The 15958-nt window shown below is 42.7% G+C and overlaps 1 protein-coding gene across 5 annotated transcripts in view; it reads left to right on the forward strand.

Moving 5' to 3' along the window:
- Positions 1-15958, forward strand: part of LOC109627918 (doublecortin domain-containing protein 2) — a 206838-nt gene that overhangs the window by 141254 nt on the left and 49626 nt on the right. For 2 of the 5 annotated variants that reach the window (XM_020084740.2, XM_069535769.1), the window contains one exon: positions 1966-2233. In XM_020084740.2, coding sequence (XP_019940299.2) covers positions 1966-2218 — 253 coding nt within the window. In that variant the 3' untranslated portion in view covers positions 2219-2233. Of the gene's footprint in view, positions 1-1965; positions 2234-15958 lie in introns of those variants that run through there. The other 3 variants (XM_069535768.1, XM_069535770.1, XM_069535774.1) reach the window with 2 other exon arrangements.

Here is a 15958-nt window from a genome sequence, read left to right on the forward strand (position 1 = left end):
AGCTGTTCACCTGTATATTCAGAATTAAGTGAAGCTCAACTATGACCACAGATCCACTAACTGGAGAATTAGATACTGTTGTCAAGAATGTGCTTTTGTCACTATCCCAATCCCAGCTGCTTCTGCTGCAGAGTACTGGTCGCCTATTTATTAAAAATGTTTTAATACTGAATGTATCAAAAAACAAATTCACTGCACTTGCACCTGCATGAGATGAACGGTTATCGAGTAATGCATTTCACATACATACCAGATTATTATACCACCATTATTAGAGATATTATATAGATGCATACCATGAACTTCGATGTGTGTGTTTCAAAAGGAAGAGTTCATGATAGAAATCAGGACATGCTGAGATGCAGTGGATTAAATGTGTATTTTGTTTGGATGAAAGTTTAACAACTTATTTTAATTGGCTGCGAGGGAAATTAACATCAGCATTGACGCTATACAGTATGTGACTTGAGTCACAATTGTGACTATTGAATAACACTTATTCAAGGGCTGTCTTATTTTTTTTTTAAATATTCCAGTGCTCTATCCTTCAAGGAAAAGTCATGGTCTCTTCTCTCTCTCTCTATCGCTCTTTTCCCCTTTTATTATTATTATTTATTCTTTCATGTTGACACTTCCCAGTTTCCACGATCGGGAGATGATTAAATTACAGACATTAATATGGCAAGTGAGTCCCATGCAACAGGGTTTGGGCTGCTACACCCTATACATCTAAATATAGATTTAATAACAGTGCCTGTTTTTTCATTAGTGGCCTGGAATGCTTACAGTGCAATCTGCAGCCCTCTCTCTCTCTCAGTCCAGCGCTCACTCTGCATATAAACACCAGGATACTCGTCTGAAAATGAGAAGACGTACCACGGTTTGTCTCTCTCTCATTCTCTGTCTCTTGCCATAATGAGGGGTGCGTGGAAGAATGGATGTCTGACCATTTGCTTTTCGAGCTACATTAACCACAGAGCTAGAGGAGACGCTCCTTGGAAGATTTCATAACAGTGGTATAATAAAAAAGGGACCTCTAACCAGTGGCGTACCGCGGTGAAGGCATTTAGACGAAATGACGAACTGATAGGCCTCCTTTTTTATGGCTTCTCTGCTTCTCTACCTCCTCTAAAGCTCCAACTCTGCAGATTCTCCACAGTTCTCTTTCTTTGCTCATCTGCAACGCCTTAATGATGAGCGCTCATGTTTCCAAATACACGAGAGAGAGGGGACAGACATATCGTGAGAGCGACAGGCATCACACAGGACAAGAGCTGATGTATTCACTCCTCCGCCCTGACACGTTGAAAACATCTCGCTGTGAATGCTGTGCCAGGAAGCTTTAACATCAGCGTGTTGCTCGCTCCATTCTTGTGTCAATTAGTTTAGATTACCTCACAGGAAATCAAATTACCGCCCTGATCTGAAGGTATTATTTATCAAAATGTGCACACTCGCAGCACAGTGTATTCGTAATAGATCTCCTTTCAACCACCGTATTCCTGTGGTCTGTATCTGCTTAGTGTGTAGACAGCCGGTGGTTCTGTTTGTCTCCATGCAGCCTCCATAGGGTGTATTGAATGTGTCTGACCCACTGTCTCTTTATGGAACGTCTTCCTAATTACCTTTGGTTTTATGGTCAGACCTGTGTCAGTCCCCCACTCAATTTGTCCCTGTGAAATATAGCTCGGCCTTGGGTTCAAGTAGGGGAGAAAACACGGCACATTGATTAATCAAGGAGTGCAGGTTCAACCTCTGTTCTCGGAGAAGTCAATTCAATGACATGTTTTCACCTGGGGCACATTCCATTTGTCTGAAGTTGCTTCCTGTCCGTAATTAATTTCCTTATATCTTTCCTTCATCTCCCTTCCTGCCTTTTTCTTCAAGTAACTGATAATGTGAAAAAGCTGTTGAACAATTAAAAAGTAAATGCTGTTTTGTGTTGTGCTTGTTCTCTGGTTGTAGGCACAGTGCATCCAGTGTGACCAGGAGAGGACACGACAAAAAGACAGATGATGTTTCAATGGAGTCTGGAAGCGATGCCCTGAGAGGACCGCGGAGCCGTGCATGTGGTAAACAGACTGTAAACACAATGTGTTTTGCTATAGATGTTAAAATTACAGGCCTGGTTGACTTTTATCGTCCAATGCTAAACACAAAACTGCTTTGCATTGTTGTTGCGTACATAAATATTGACCTTATTGCTTTACAATGTTAGATACCCACATATTTCAGTGTTATTTTGAGAAAACAAAAGGAAGACGCTGCAGGAAAGACGTTTCCCATTATCGCTCTTCATTTTATTTCGTAACATTCCTGTGTGTGTGTGTTTTTTGAGCACACAGAGTGTAATGATTAAATTAAAATAAAAGGGATGTGCTTCAAACACTGAAAAGCACGACCAAATGAAATAGGGATAGTTGATAAAATGTGGAATCGAAAACATTTGGGGGAGCAATTTTGTTCTGCGAGGTTATCTAAGTGCCTTCGATGTCTCCTTAGTTTGGTTTATTAGGGAAGTATCTGGCTTACCATGAGCAGTGGGACAATTACAAAGACAATTTCACGGGGAGGGTTTCTATAATCATCAATGCATGCTGGGAGCCCATATCAAAGTAAGTTTCATTTGGACTGAAGAGAATTCATTTGTAGTTTATAACTCCACAATGCAGCCATTAGCAACTGCACTCAATCAGCGATTTTAAAAAGAGAGAGAAAAAAAAGTGGGGATGAAAATGAGAAAACAAAATGCAAATTAAAGCTTTTGAGCTCAAGTAAATGAGCAACTTAAATGATTTATCCAGTGCGCATTAAGTGCTGCCTTTTTAAGTATGCATTGTTGCTTCTCTGGACCCAATACAAAAAACAAATTCATAATACTCATTAAATATTTCTTTCAGAATAACCAGAGAGCAACAAACGTTACTTAATCCTATTATTGTAAACTATACTCGAAGTGAGCACAAGTCTGCGTTAACCCAGACTGAGCTGACTTTTTTAACATGGTGTTGTGGAGAGTAACCGGAGCTGCTCGGCACCAGGGCCACCTACAGTAATCCCTATTATGCATGCTTACATCAGGCTGCAGTGTTGTTTTGATAAAAACATAACAAGTCATTATGAATGGAAATGAATGTATGTCGGTGGGTTCAAAATAGCACATAATTACACTATTACCCCTGACGATACAGGTTTACCCCCATCTAACACCACAAACATCAAGGTCTCTCCGGCAAATATTTCCTTGTGGTTAGTTTGTAAACAAATTAAATTCATTAAAGGGGCGACGACCGGAGGTAAACACCAACATGCCTCGCACGTTGCTCGTAGTCTTCACAGGGCGGTGAATTATCCCTGCAGAGGAAAATATAATGCAATTCAACACGTCATCGGAATTAAAGCGTAGCAGGTGACTTCACATCACAGCTAGATGATGCATAGCACTGATTATTACTCACGTGTGTTTTCCCTAAGCTCAGAGTTTATTGTGTTTAGAATATGGTTGTGTTAATGATGGTTTGTGATAAATGAGTTTGTGCCACGCCATGATAGACGTGGCTATTAGGGCTAAAATGAGGTGGGACCCACACCCACAGGAGCCACCGCAATTAGTTTGAGCCAGATCAGAGGGTGCTGGCATAATGACCTGATTCTGGCAGCTTATTCTATTCCTGATCTCTAATCATGGTTGCCACTGGCATCTTTCTCTGTCTCCCTCCATTCCTCCCTGCCTCTCCCTCCCGGCCCGCGGTATATGAAATAATGAAATAATAAAGACTAATGTGAATGTTGCGGGCCGAGTGACCACTCACACGTGGGTCTCTTGCTTTGGCGAGTACAATTACACAGTAAGTTTGATCGGCGGTGATAGACAAAACAGCAGGGGCTCATAAATATGGATGGAGAGTCTGAGAAAATAAATTAACAGGGCCTGGCCTCTCGGCTGCCCCACTTAGACTGTCAATTACGGACCTGACAGGAGCCTTGCGAAAGAACCACACAAGGATGGCACACACACACACACACACACACACACACACACACTTGTTTGTACTTCTATCTTAGTAAGGACAGTCATTGACATAATACATTCCCTAGCCTTTTACCCTAACCTTAACATTCCAAACTGAATACCTAACCATAGCCTAGACCTAAATCTAACCCTAATCCTAAAACCAAGTCTTAAACCTCATTGAAAAAGTGAGGACCAGTCAAAATGTCCTCACTTTGTAGAGTCTGTGCTTAACATGGTCCTCACAAAGAGATAAGTACAGGAACGCACTCGCACATACACAAACACACACACTCTCTCACACACACGGTCATTAAACTGTGCATTTGAGACCATTCTGGAGCCATACAGCAGTCACCTGCTTCATTATCAGCAGACAGAGTTCATGCTTTATGACATGTATCAAGAGCTTAAAGTTATTGAGTGATGTCAGCCGCTGCACAAAATCCAATACAGGGGTTGGTTCAGGGGAAAAAAAGACAGACATTCTCATTTTCACATATTGTAAAAATGTATTGGAGGCAGTTTTTTCTCTTGTGTTTAAGACTCTGCAAAAAACGTTTTTTTTTGGGAGGTCAGGGGCCAAACATGACAAAAACAGAGTGGGACTCCTGCATCTTAAAACGGGTATCGTGAGGTATGTTTCACCTTTTTCTGAGCGGGGTCACTGTTTTTGTTTTGCGTCTCATTTTAAAATGTGACAATAAATGAAATTATGCATGCTGGGAAGATGAACACGCTATAAGAGGGCACGGAGTGGAAGGACAAACAGGCAGGGATTCAAGACCAATTTGGACCATATCTGTGCATACGTCCTCTGGATTCATGCGCTGAGTGAAAGGGTCAACCCTGCTGCTTTGATACCAACAGAAAAAAGTCACCCTCTGACCAAAGACACTGGCTTAGAGCCAAATTATTGGGGTTGACAGAAAGAAGTAGCATAAACTGGTCTATAAATTTGAAGCACTGCTGCAGGGGAAGTTTGTGTTTATTCATTTTGTGTGTCATTATTTTTCAATTATTTTGATAACAATACATTTCTTTGTTGAGCTCTTTTCAACACAGAGTACACAGTAGTGCACAACAAGAAAACGAATGGTTAAAATACAGGAGGATGTACATTAATAATAATGGTAGTTATAATAAATAATACATATATAATAATAGAGAGGCACCCCAAGTAAACTGAGGAATATGCCCTGTGAAGAAAGTGAGTTTTTAGCTGAGATACAAAAGAAGTCAGTGTTTTTGACGGCTTTATTTCCTCAGCAGTTCATTCCAGAGCCTCGGGCCCTGATGGCGAACACTCTGTCCCCCATAGTTTTCAGCCTCAGGAAGTAACGGCAGACCCTTGTATAAGTTGCTATATTCCAAAATGTATTCACTGCATGTACAGAACCATTAATGAGTATAAGAAAATCCATACGTGTTGTATTTGTGTGCGCATGTTGGCGGCTTTGATTAGCATTAGCAAGTTTGTCTGTATGAGAAGGGTTTGACACAAGGGGAAGGGGTCATGGTTGGTGGGTGTAAGGAAGCAGGCAAGCGAGAAGGATTTGGGGAGATATTGATTTTCCCTTAAAGACCTTGATGTTCCAGAAATATCAGCTGCCATAATAATCTAAAAGCAATAACATTTCTCCTGCCAACACTCTTTTTTTCTGTTTGGAGCCAGAATGTCTGTGTAGATTATCCTGGGTCTGCACTGATAGGAGAGATTCTGGGGAGGGGGGCTTCAAGCTGTAGCTCATTCTAAAAAACATTGTTCTACTTCTGATTGAAAATCCAAGCTCTTGTAAACCTCAGGGATCTGAATTAGGTTCTATTGGCAGTTTCGGCCAGGAAAAAAAAACCCCACCTCTTTCAGCTTCTGCAAATAAGAAAATAATTTGCTTCTAAGCATTTGAATAATGAACCTCGCAATTTACCTTTGAGGAGGCTGGGTTCTGGATAAACAGTCGACTGTGTTAACAAAGCAGACACCAGAGTATTACGCATCATACAAAACAAATGCTTAACGACTCACAGCATCAAACAGATTTAAACTAAACTTACATTTACTTCAGGATGCTTTTGTGGCAATATAAACAAACTGCTTGGATCTGTTTATTATATACACTTTAACAAGATGATGTGTATTAAAGACAGAAAGTGTCAAGGGATGAATTCATAAACATTTAGAAGACAAACAGGGAGGAAATTTTGGAAAAGAGCTGATATCTTTTTTTTAGCCCAAAAAGTTAACATTTAACATTGTGGGTTCAGCCACAGAGTATATTAGATAGTTGACAGTAGAGATTAATAAGATACATGAGTTGAGAAATTAACTGCTCATATCGGTTTCACCATTTGCTTTAGATTCAGCCAGACACAATTCAAATTGTAAACAGCACACGAGCCCCGGAGACAGGGACCAATGGTTCTTTCATTTTTATGGAAAAGGGACAGAAATCGATCAGACTGTGTCCAGGTAAACAAACAAAAAGCTTTACAGGGATTCAAATATTTCTCTCTGGTTTCGCGTAACTATCTTAAACAACTAGATCAGTAATTTCATAAGCAACTGGGAAAACAACGCAGTTGTCCACTAAAAAAGTGGAACTATGTAGTTTTTGCATCACCTCCCGCTCAAATACATGATTTACACATTCCTGTTGGATTGTTTTATGAAGTAAACATCATACTTTCTGCTGAATACCTTGTGGTCGTTATGATTAAAGTAAAATAAATGCTGAGGTTATTTTCCAGAGTTGTGAAATTCTGTCAGTAAACCTGCTTTCAGTTTCTGCAGACTTTTTCCGCCTGACCCCCTGATATAAAGTCCGTAGAAAACCAGAAGAGGTTGATGTGTGAACACAGCCGGGGTCCCCTGCTGGATTCATTGTGAGGGCGTGCAGGGGTTGATTAGTCTGCTAACACACGACGAATGCAAAAAAAATCACAGATGGTGAAAAATCATTGACACACACAAAGAAGACGCTGACGAAGATGTCGAGAGAGTATGAGATGATAAAAGCCGACGACTGTGTCAGGGTGCTGTAAACATGATCACGTGATCTCTGCAGCGGAGATAATACGCTGCTTCCTGTCTCTGTCTGCTGCACCCGGCTGCTCCACCTCTTGCCTGAATAACGCAGAGGATTTAGTGCTGTCGTGTGGAGAGAACCTCCCGCTGTGTTGTGCACGTGTGAAACTGGGAGTAAAGTCCTTAGCTAATTCTCTGGATTTTACCCAGAGTTCATGTCTGAAAACGGCTTAAGTATTGCAAACCTTTGTAGATGGACGCCATGACAGCTCCCCAAAACTGAAGTGAGATGTTGATCGCCCCCTGGTGGCTGTTCTTTTCCTGGCAATTTTGTTTTTAATTAGTTATTTGATGCTATTGAAACAGGATGAAACATAATGATTGACAGCTGAGACTTGCTCACCATTGGTCAAGCCAGGACCTTGATTATCACGACACCACAATCACTTGTCATCCATCTTTATAATGCAGTCTATGGGCTTAAGATTTACTGGATTTACAATCTGGCAAAGAGTGAAGAGATGAGCTCAGGTTTATAAAATGTTGTGGGTGGATTATGATGAACATCAGATGTGCAGGTGAGCTGGTGAGAGAGAGCTCAGGTCGCCACACCCAGCTACAGAAACACACACACACACACACACACACACACACACACACACACACACACAAGGAGCAAGGGGGAATAACCTCCTATTCACATGTGCTGTGTTTTGGTACATTTAAGTATCTAACTCTATTCATTTCTTACTCAAACCAGACTTGCCGTATATTTTTTAAAATCTTTTTATCGTCTTCTTTGTAAAAGGTGAAATCAAGAGTTTCAGAGACAATTAGTTGACAAGGTGACAAAAAACAGATGATAAAATGGCCACAGTCGCAGAGCATAATAAAGATTTTACTTGAGGTTATAAATTGGAATTCACAGAAAATCCCCGAACCTAAACTTTCATCATTATGGTGTTGGAGGCAGATTGAAATGTGCAGCAAGTAAACTGGTTTACTTTCAGTGTCTCTGATTCACAGACAGGTTTGTGTTGGTACGAGTTCTTTGTTGTCACTGAGGGAGGCGAGCTCAGCGCCTGCCAATAGAAATGAAAGCATTAGAGATGGATTGAAAAGCTGCACGCTCTGCCAATTCTTCATGATCATTAACTCATTGACAATTTTGTCAGCAAACTGTGCATATAGACTTCATCAGGTTTCCAGGCAATTTCCCTATGAGCAATCAACTTGTTTGCCGACTGTGTTTGCTGCTAAAAACTGTTAAATCACACAGAGGAAAACATCTTGGGAGCCAGCCATACTTTTATTTGCAGAGTGGCTTCAGAAAGTACTGTGCTTGCATACTTAAGTTTAGTGGTTGTCAAAATGGGGGGTGGGTCCCCCTGGGGGTGCAGAGAGCCACTGCAGGGGCATGGATGACCTGAGAAAAATATGGAGTGGAACTACGTTGAATTGATATGAATATGATTTATGTTGGGAAAATGACATTTATTTGAGGAAAACTTTTTTTCAGTGTCTTCCACTGTCAGTGTTAATGGTTGATAGAAAAATGGAGGTTGAGGGTGGTGTTAACTTTTTCGTCCTCTTTTCATCTTCTCATCTGGAGGGGGTTTCCTAAAAAAGTTTGAGAGCCACTGTATTACTATGATGTAGATTTGATCGTAAATCAATACAACTGCCATTTTGAACAATCTACACTTTACTTATAATGACCAAGTGAAAGCATGTTTTTTAGAAATGTTTGCAAAGTTATTAAAAGCCCCAAACTGAAATCTCTCAATTTAAAACACCCTTGTTTTCAGACCCTTGGCTTTTCGAATCCAAAACATGATTTCATCTATTTATCCTTGAGATGTGTATCGAACTTGATGGGAGCAAACTGAACCGATTGGACAGTTACACCTGTGACAGCCTATATATGGTCCCACATTTTACACTGCATGTCAGTAAAAACCAAGCCATGAAGTCCACGGAGCTCTCTGTAGACCTCCACCATAAAACTGTGTCAAGGCATAGATCAGGAGAAGAGTATAAAACCATCGAGTGCTCTGAGTGTTCCCAGAAGCACAGTGGTCTCAATAATTCTGAAATGAAAGAAATTTAGGACCACCAGTCCTCTCGCTAGGGTTGACCATCCGGCGAAGCTGAGTAACAAAGGGGTGATCAAGATAAGATCAGATCAGAAAATGACCGGAGGCATGCAGCCAAGACAAAGGTAGAGCAGCTTCAGGACAGGTGACTGAAGGTCCTTGAGTTGCAGAGCCAAAGGCCGGATATAAACCCCCACAGAATGTACCTGAAGGTTGTAGTTTACAGATGGCCCCCCATCTAGTCTAACCGAGCTTGAGAAAATCTACCAATGGGATTAACTGCCAAAATCCAGGCTTCTGGAGACTTATCCAAGAAAACTTGCTGAAGTTGTTATAGCTGCCAAAGGGGGCGTCTACAAACCGCTAAGAAAAGGCAATCGATTCCTTTCCTATTGCCAGCAGAGGAGTTTGCCTGTTTTTTTCTCCCCAGATGAGTCATGTTCAACATCACAATCGTGCCAGAAACCGAGAAGCTCTCTAACCTTGCTGTCTTGCCAGTGTTGCATCCTGCAAGATACAAAGAAGAGTTCGCTGTTGCATGTTGTTGCCGAGATGTAGAATGATACATAAGTACACATTCACGGCTGTTTACTTGCCAACACCTGTAAAGTCAGTGTCTAGACTGCCTTTATAAGGAGAAATTAGTGCGTTCACACAGGTGTCACATTTCTATCACTACCGATCAGAGCCGGAGTCCACTGCAGCGTCATTTATCCGGGAGTAAATGCCGATTGTATCCATTTCTACAGCAAAAGCCAGATGTTAGTGGGTCTTTTGACCATTGGAAAAGGGGCTTCACTGATGCAATTGTGTGTCTGCTAACAGTCTTATCAACTGATTGCTCGGGTCCATATTGGGAGCTGAAGAGGACAGAAATGTTGATGATTTGTGGTATCGATGTCCAACATAGAATAAGTTGCCATAACCGGATCATATCGATCAGAATCATCGACAGCGTACAGTGTGTTTCACTGCCTTGTGGACAAATTCAATTCTATTGATGAAAGCGCGCTGAGAGGATCAAGTGCATACTTGTACCACACTACATGTAAGAGGAATAGGGGAATGTTACACAGCCAATTAATCAAGTTAGGTCAGTCTAGCTGCACACAAGTGGTGGAGTAGAAGACTGTAAAGAAATGCAAATCACATAAATGTACTATCCTCCCAAATCCCACATATATAAAGATTTTCAAGATGGGGAATTAATTATTTGCTTAAGAAATACAAACAGATCATATGCACATTTTAATATCCACTGAGTTTGAATGTTGGGCAGATGGACAGATTTTGGTAGCTGTAACTAAAGGCTAGATTAGTCTTAATCTTATTGTCAGGTTTCTTCTTTCACTCAGAATCATTCCAGGAAACAAGAGCAGATTTGAAATCCATCCAAATCTAATTAAAACACTCCAACACAAAGGACTGTGCTTTTTTGACAGTTTGATTGGAGGGATGTGAGGCGCGGTGAGGGAGGTCCTACTGTAACCATTTCACAGGAGGCTCCATGCAGTGTTGCTCTTTAGATGAGGTGCCTTTTGTTGTTACCGGAGACAGATAGGCATTCCTGATAAACGGGAAAATGTGTCAAAACTCAGGAGGGAAGCAAGGGAAGTACCAGAGGTAAATTTGGCCTACTTGGGCATCATTACAGCTATTGTGTGACAGTGAGTCAAAAAGTGAGCCCACGTTGTACTGTGTTTGTGCTGATGTGCTGCATCTGCTTTCCACTTGTGTATATTTTCTGAAGTTAAAATTCACTTGTGTTTCTATTGTTTTTAAGAATCTTTTTTTTTTCCCCAAACGCTCTACAACATCTGAAATAACCACTGCTGAACTGCAGACTCCTAAATAACATGCGTGAAGCCACAAGGCAATATGAGAGAGCAGCTAGCTTCACATGGACAGGACTTCACATGCTGTCTGACCACAGGCAAAAAAAGAGAAATCAATATTTCTTTACAGGCCTGGGAGACTCAGAGGGCTTGCTTAACGCCCTAACAACATGCGCTGTCTGTCCCGTAAACCTATCGGATCTCTGCAATCTCCAACTCTGCCTGGTGACAGGCCCTCCCGGGCCCCTGATCTCACTTCACTCTCTGGCCCCTGCAGTCCCAGGCCTTGCAGCCCCCTGTCCCGGTCCCCTGCAACCTCTCTCGCTCCCCAGCCTTCGCAGCAGCAGCGCTGTTAGCATTCTTAATGGCTATTGTTATGAATGAGGACCTCTGCTCCTCTTTCTTCATTGGCAGGCCCGGGGCAGGCAGATGGATAGGCTGCTACTTCTTCTCTGCTATCAGGACAGCCCAGACACTGGGCGCGGGACTGGCGGAACAAAGTAGGAGGAATGATGCCCCAGTGGGGAGGAAGGGGTGAGAGAGACCAGAAAGGCAGGAGGGGGGAAAGGGATGAGGGAGGAGAGTCGAGGGAAGAGGGCGACAGAGAGAGAAAAAAGGAGCCGGGTAGGAGGGGGCAAGAGACAAGGGTGAAGGAGCAATAGGAGGGAGCAGGTCTCTCCTCCCCTGAATAAATTTGGAGCTCCATTGTAAAGGGTGTAAGAGAGGAGTGTGGCTGCTGTCTGTGGCAGAGGCCTATATTCTCAGCAGCCTGTGGAGAAGAAAAGAGGAGGGGGTTGAGGGGCACGCACTGCCCCGTTACTGGCCCCCTGCCGTCCTCCCTCCCCTCCAGCACCCCTGCTTGGTGATGAATGGTGGTACTTGCTGAAAGTGAAGCCTGCTGGTGAGCCCTGGCTCGGGCTAGGAGGCAAAGGGGGGGGGGGGGGCTGCTTGGAGGATCACAGGGACGAACTCAGCAAAAGGCTGCCCTTCAGTCGCCCATATACTTCACCAAGATGGCAGGCCCACTGTTGGCACACTACCACAGAAACGGCTAAAAGAAAAAAAAAGAACTGGAGCCTAAACTCGTGCCCAAAGAGAATCTCTTGCTTTCATAAAGGGATTCAAAATCATAATCAAATCCACTAAGGCACATTTAGATTTTGTGCATTCTCCAACACTGTGTGTGAGGAATCCTGGCAATGAAAGAGCTCAACACTTGCATCAAATAGCAACTGTTACCATATGACTGTATGAAGTGAATTAGTGCTGCAGTTGAAAAAGCCTGTACACTCTTCTAATGTTGTTTCTATCAGGACAAAGCGTCTATGCTATTGATCATGATGTCACCTCCATAAATTACTTATTGTGGTCATGAATGTCAGCTGAGACATTCGCTATTACCGCAATAAAAAAAAGATGGAAAATGTTAATTGCTCTGTCAGATAATGAATGTGCTATTTGCTGACTACATCATAAAATGTGCTGTTCTGTAGACATGAGATTTTCCACAAGAAAAAACAACTCTCGTGTGAAACAACACTTGTTTTTCTTGAAATCTCTCTAATGAGTGGCCCTCGCTACACACTGCCTTGTTTTCTAGCTGTCTTACACACACACACACACACACATGAAATAAGAGAGTAGATCCTGCTCTAAAGCAGACATAGAGAGAGAAGTAGGAGGGGAGATGGAGGGAGCCTGGGGGCTGGCCTCTGTCCCGGCTCCCCCAGCCTCTCTGGATCCCAGCCATCTGCCACAGCTGCTGCCTGGCTTTAACTGCCACTCTAATTGACAATGAACCCAGAGCCCTGTGATAATTGTGGCTGCTTGGTGACTTGGGCAGGTAATGCCTCCCTTTCAGGATTTATCAGGCCCCATCTGTTCCTCGTAGTGCTATATGTGGCAGAAAAGGCCCCCTACCAACCATCAGCACTCACCACTACTTCATCCCCTTCCTCCTCCTTCAGTGCACCACGCCACCCCTCCACTGTCACTCCATCCATCCCTCAACCCCCCCCCCAAAAAAAAACCCTCCTCCAATCTTGCTCTGTCTTCATGTGCGCTGTCATAGCCAACCAATATCCTGCTCCCTAACGGCTCTTCCGTCTCCTCCTCCAGTTGCTGAGCAAATATTGGGCCTTTTTTGTTTGTGTGAGGGGATGCTTATTAGAGAGCGGCTCCGTGGCCTCAGGGTGGCCACACCCACCGGAGGGCACAGCTCTGAGGCGAGGATTGTTTGTTCAATCATTAACTAAATATAAAAGGCTCCTTGCCTTAACGCCCCAACCCCCACCCCACCCCACCCCCCCTTTCCCTGTTTTGTGTGCTGTGTCAGGGAACAACTGGAGAGGTTGGTGGTGGCAGTGGGGGGGCCATAGCCTCACACTCCGTAACACCACGCCGCCCCTGCTCTGCCGAGTCTTTCCTCGTATGTGTGTGTGTGTGGGGGGGGGCAACAATTGAGATCTCTGCAGTGTTAGCAGGTGTTGCGTCGAATGGTGTTTGATTATTGCTGCGCTCAATCTTGATCAAGTCAGCTCACCCTCCGCCCCCCCCATGTTCTGAACTGTCACTGTCAGCAACACTGCACATTTAGCATGTCAGAAATTGTAATGCTGATGAATTGACAGATGATCCTCGTATCATTCTTTATGTAAATAATTGACAATTCCAATATGGGGCTTATGAATGTGCTTAGTTCAAACCAAAAGTCGAGTAGTAAGCAGCCTGCTTGTGTCGCCCTTTTCTTTCCACTGTTCTTCAGCTGGGTTTGGAAAATGATCAGGGCAACAGGTTGTCTTCACATCCACATCAAAAATCAGTTTTCATTCCAGCATATAAGCTTAAAAGATATTGTCCCAGATAGAGTGTCGTCCGCGAAGGCAGACAGGAAGCACACACCACAACGGGGACCGGAGGCCGTGCCAAATGCCTTTTTCTATTGCCAGATTAATGTCAGATACTGGCAGATAACTGGAAAATATGTCAGCTTTACTTTCCAGAAATGGACAGATCTTGGCCATGTGCTGCCTAATTGTGGGCAGTGTTTTACCATCTGTTAGGATTAAATATAATTTTCAGACAGAGTGATCAGATATGCTGCACATTTACTGTCATTATCCTAAATGGAGAAAATGTATTTATTTATAGCATCATTTGGAAACTACTTCATTGTTTATGGGTTAGGTACAATCCGGACGGCTGCAGCTCGTTGTTGGTTGTGAGCCACATCCTTACCAAAAAAAGACACAAAAAATGCTTCAGTGATTTTTGATCAGCGCAAAAATCAAGTCATAACAGTTTATGGAATTGTTTTCCCAACTCACTGCGGGAAAGTGTCTTTTTTCTGTTCTTCTCTTGATTATTATGTATCGCTTAAATGAATGATAATTGTATTTCATGGAATAACACAGATTCCAGCAGCCGTCCGTGTTTGTAAACTACGCGGAGAAAACATGTTTTACAAACCATTAAGCTCACAAATTTATTCACACAAGTAAAACCAGCCATCTGTAATGTAGCATTATTTCAGTGCATTAGGAACAGAACATTTAACTCAGCCATAATTTTAGGCTTTGAATTAGAGCTTGGATGAGAAGGCACTCTAAACAGGAGTGCTGTGTGGACGCAGGGTTTCACACAAGTGAGAGTGGGAGAATGTTATATGGAGAGTTTATGAATATGAAACAGGGTTACAACTGTGGCACAGAATTGCATTCTGTGTAGCTGACATTCTATCATTTGGCTTGGTTGGTTGTAGAGAAACTGATATTTGAATATGGATAGCGTTCTAATGCTGTGAGTATCCCACAGGCCGCGTATGCGAATGGAAATATCGCTTACCGCTCTTTGCCGAGATTGTGACATGAAATTGCTTCATTCTCTGACATTTACCAAACTATTTGAGACCCAGACCCGATTTTTACCTGAACAGCCTTTTTTAATACCTCATCAATTCCAGAGAAGATTTCAGGGTTTCAGATTTCAAGTGCAAGGACATTTTTAGGCCTTTAAAAGCCACCGACAGGATTCAGCAGGCATGTGATACCAAAAACAGCAAGATTTCTCTCTCACTCTCTCCATCACACTGACACACAGACTCGCGGACGTACACACAGACACGCTCACAAATGCATCCTGCTGACAACCCACCACTCCTAATCCCTCCTCATCATGGCTGCCTGAGCCCTTAGGGTTCCAGTCATTTGGTGTGTATCTAGCACAGGATGCTGATGCTGCTGTGCTGCCTGCTCAGGTGCTGGTGTGTAAGTGTGCAGGAGTGGGTGTCTGTGTGCGGGTTAGTGGGCAAAATGTTACTGCTTGATTTAAAGCAGGAATTAGGCGACTAAACACAACACTAACCTTCAGAATGATCACCTGCAACTTAATCTTAATGGTCAACAAAATGGGATTAATGCCTCCTCTGGTTAATTGATTTTTAGTGACTGACTGGTTTATGAATATTGGTTTACAAACTGAAGCATGGCTGCAGTGGAGAGGTAATGCACGGAAGTTCTGCGATAGATTGTGTGCAGCAACCCCGCACTGTTGACACATACTTGGTAGTCTGCTCAAACTGGGCTCACACAGTTTCTATTGTAAATTCCAGCATTGCACATTTGTCCTCCATTGCATCCTCATGTCAGCACAATTGTATCCTGTTAGCAACATGCAGCCAACGATCCATTGTTGCTACATGAATGAAATAAACCCTTTGCAATGAAGATCATAGACACAGGATGCAAAGGCAGACTGTCACCGATGCCATGGAGCGGATGGATGAGTCAGAGTTCAAAATGAGTCACATATCACATTTTAAACATGCGTCATCAAATATTCATCTGTCGAATAAGAAAGTAAAAAGGAAGCAGCTAGACTTTTTGTAACATGCGGCATGTAGCCTATATTCCCACCGCATTACTAAGTCATTTAGTTGATATATTTAAATCCATATAAGTGAAATTATAATCAAATACATATATATCTTTTA

The sequence above is a fragment of the Paralichthys olivaceus genome, chromosome 12, assembly GCF_024713975.1.
Source record: "Paralichthys olivaceus isolate ysfri-2021 chromosome 12, ASM2471397v2, whole genome shotgun sequence".
Taxonomy (NCBI): Eukaryota; Metazoa; Chordata; class Actinopteri; order Pleuronectiformes; family Paralichthyidae; genus Paralichthys; species Paralichthys olivaceus.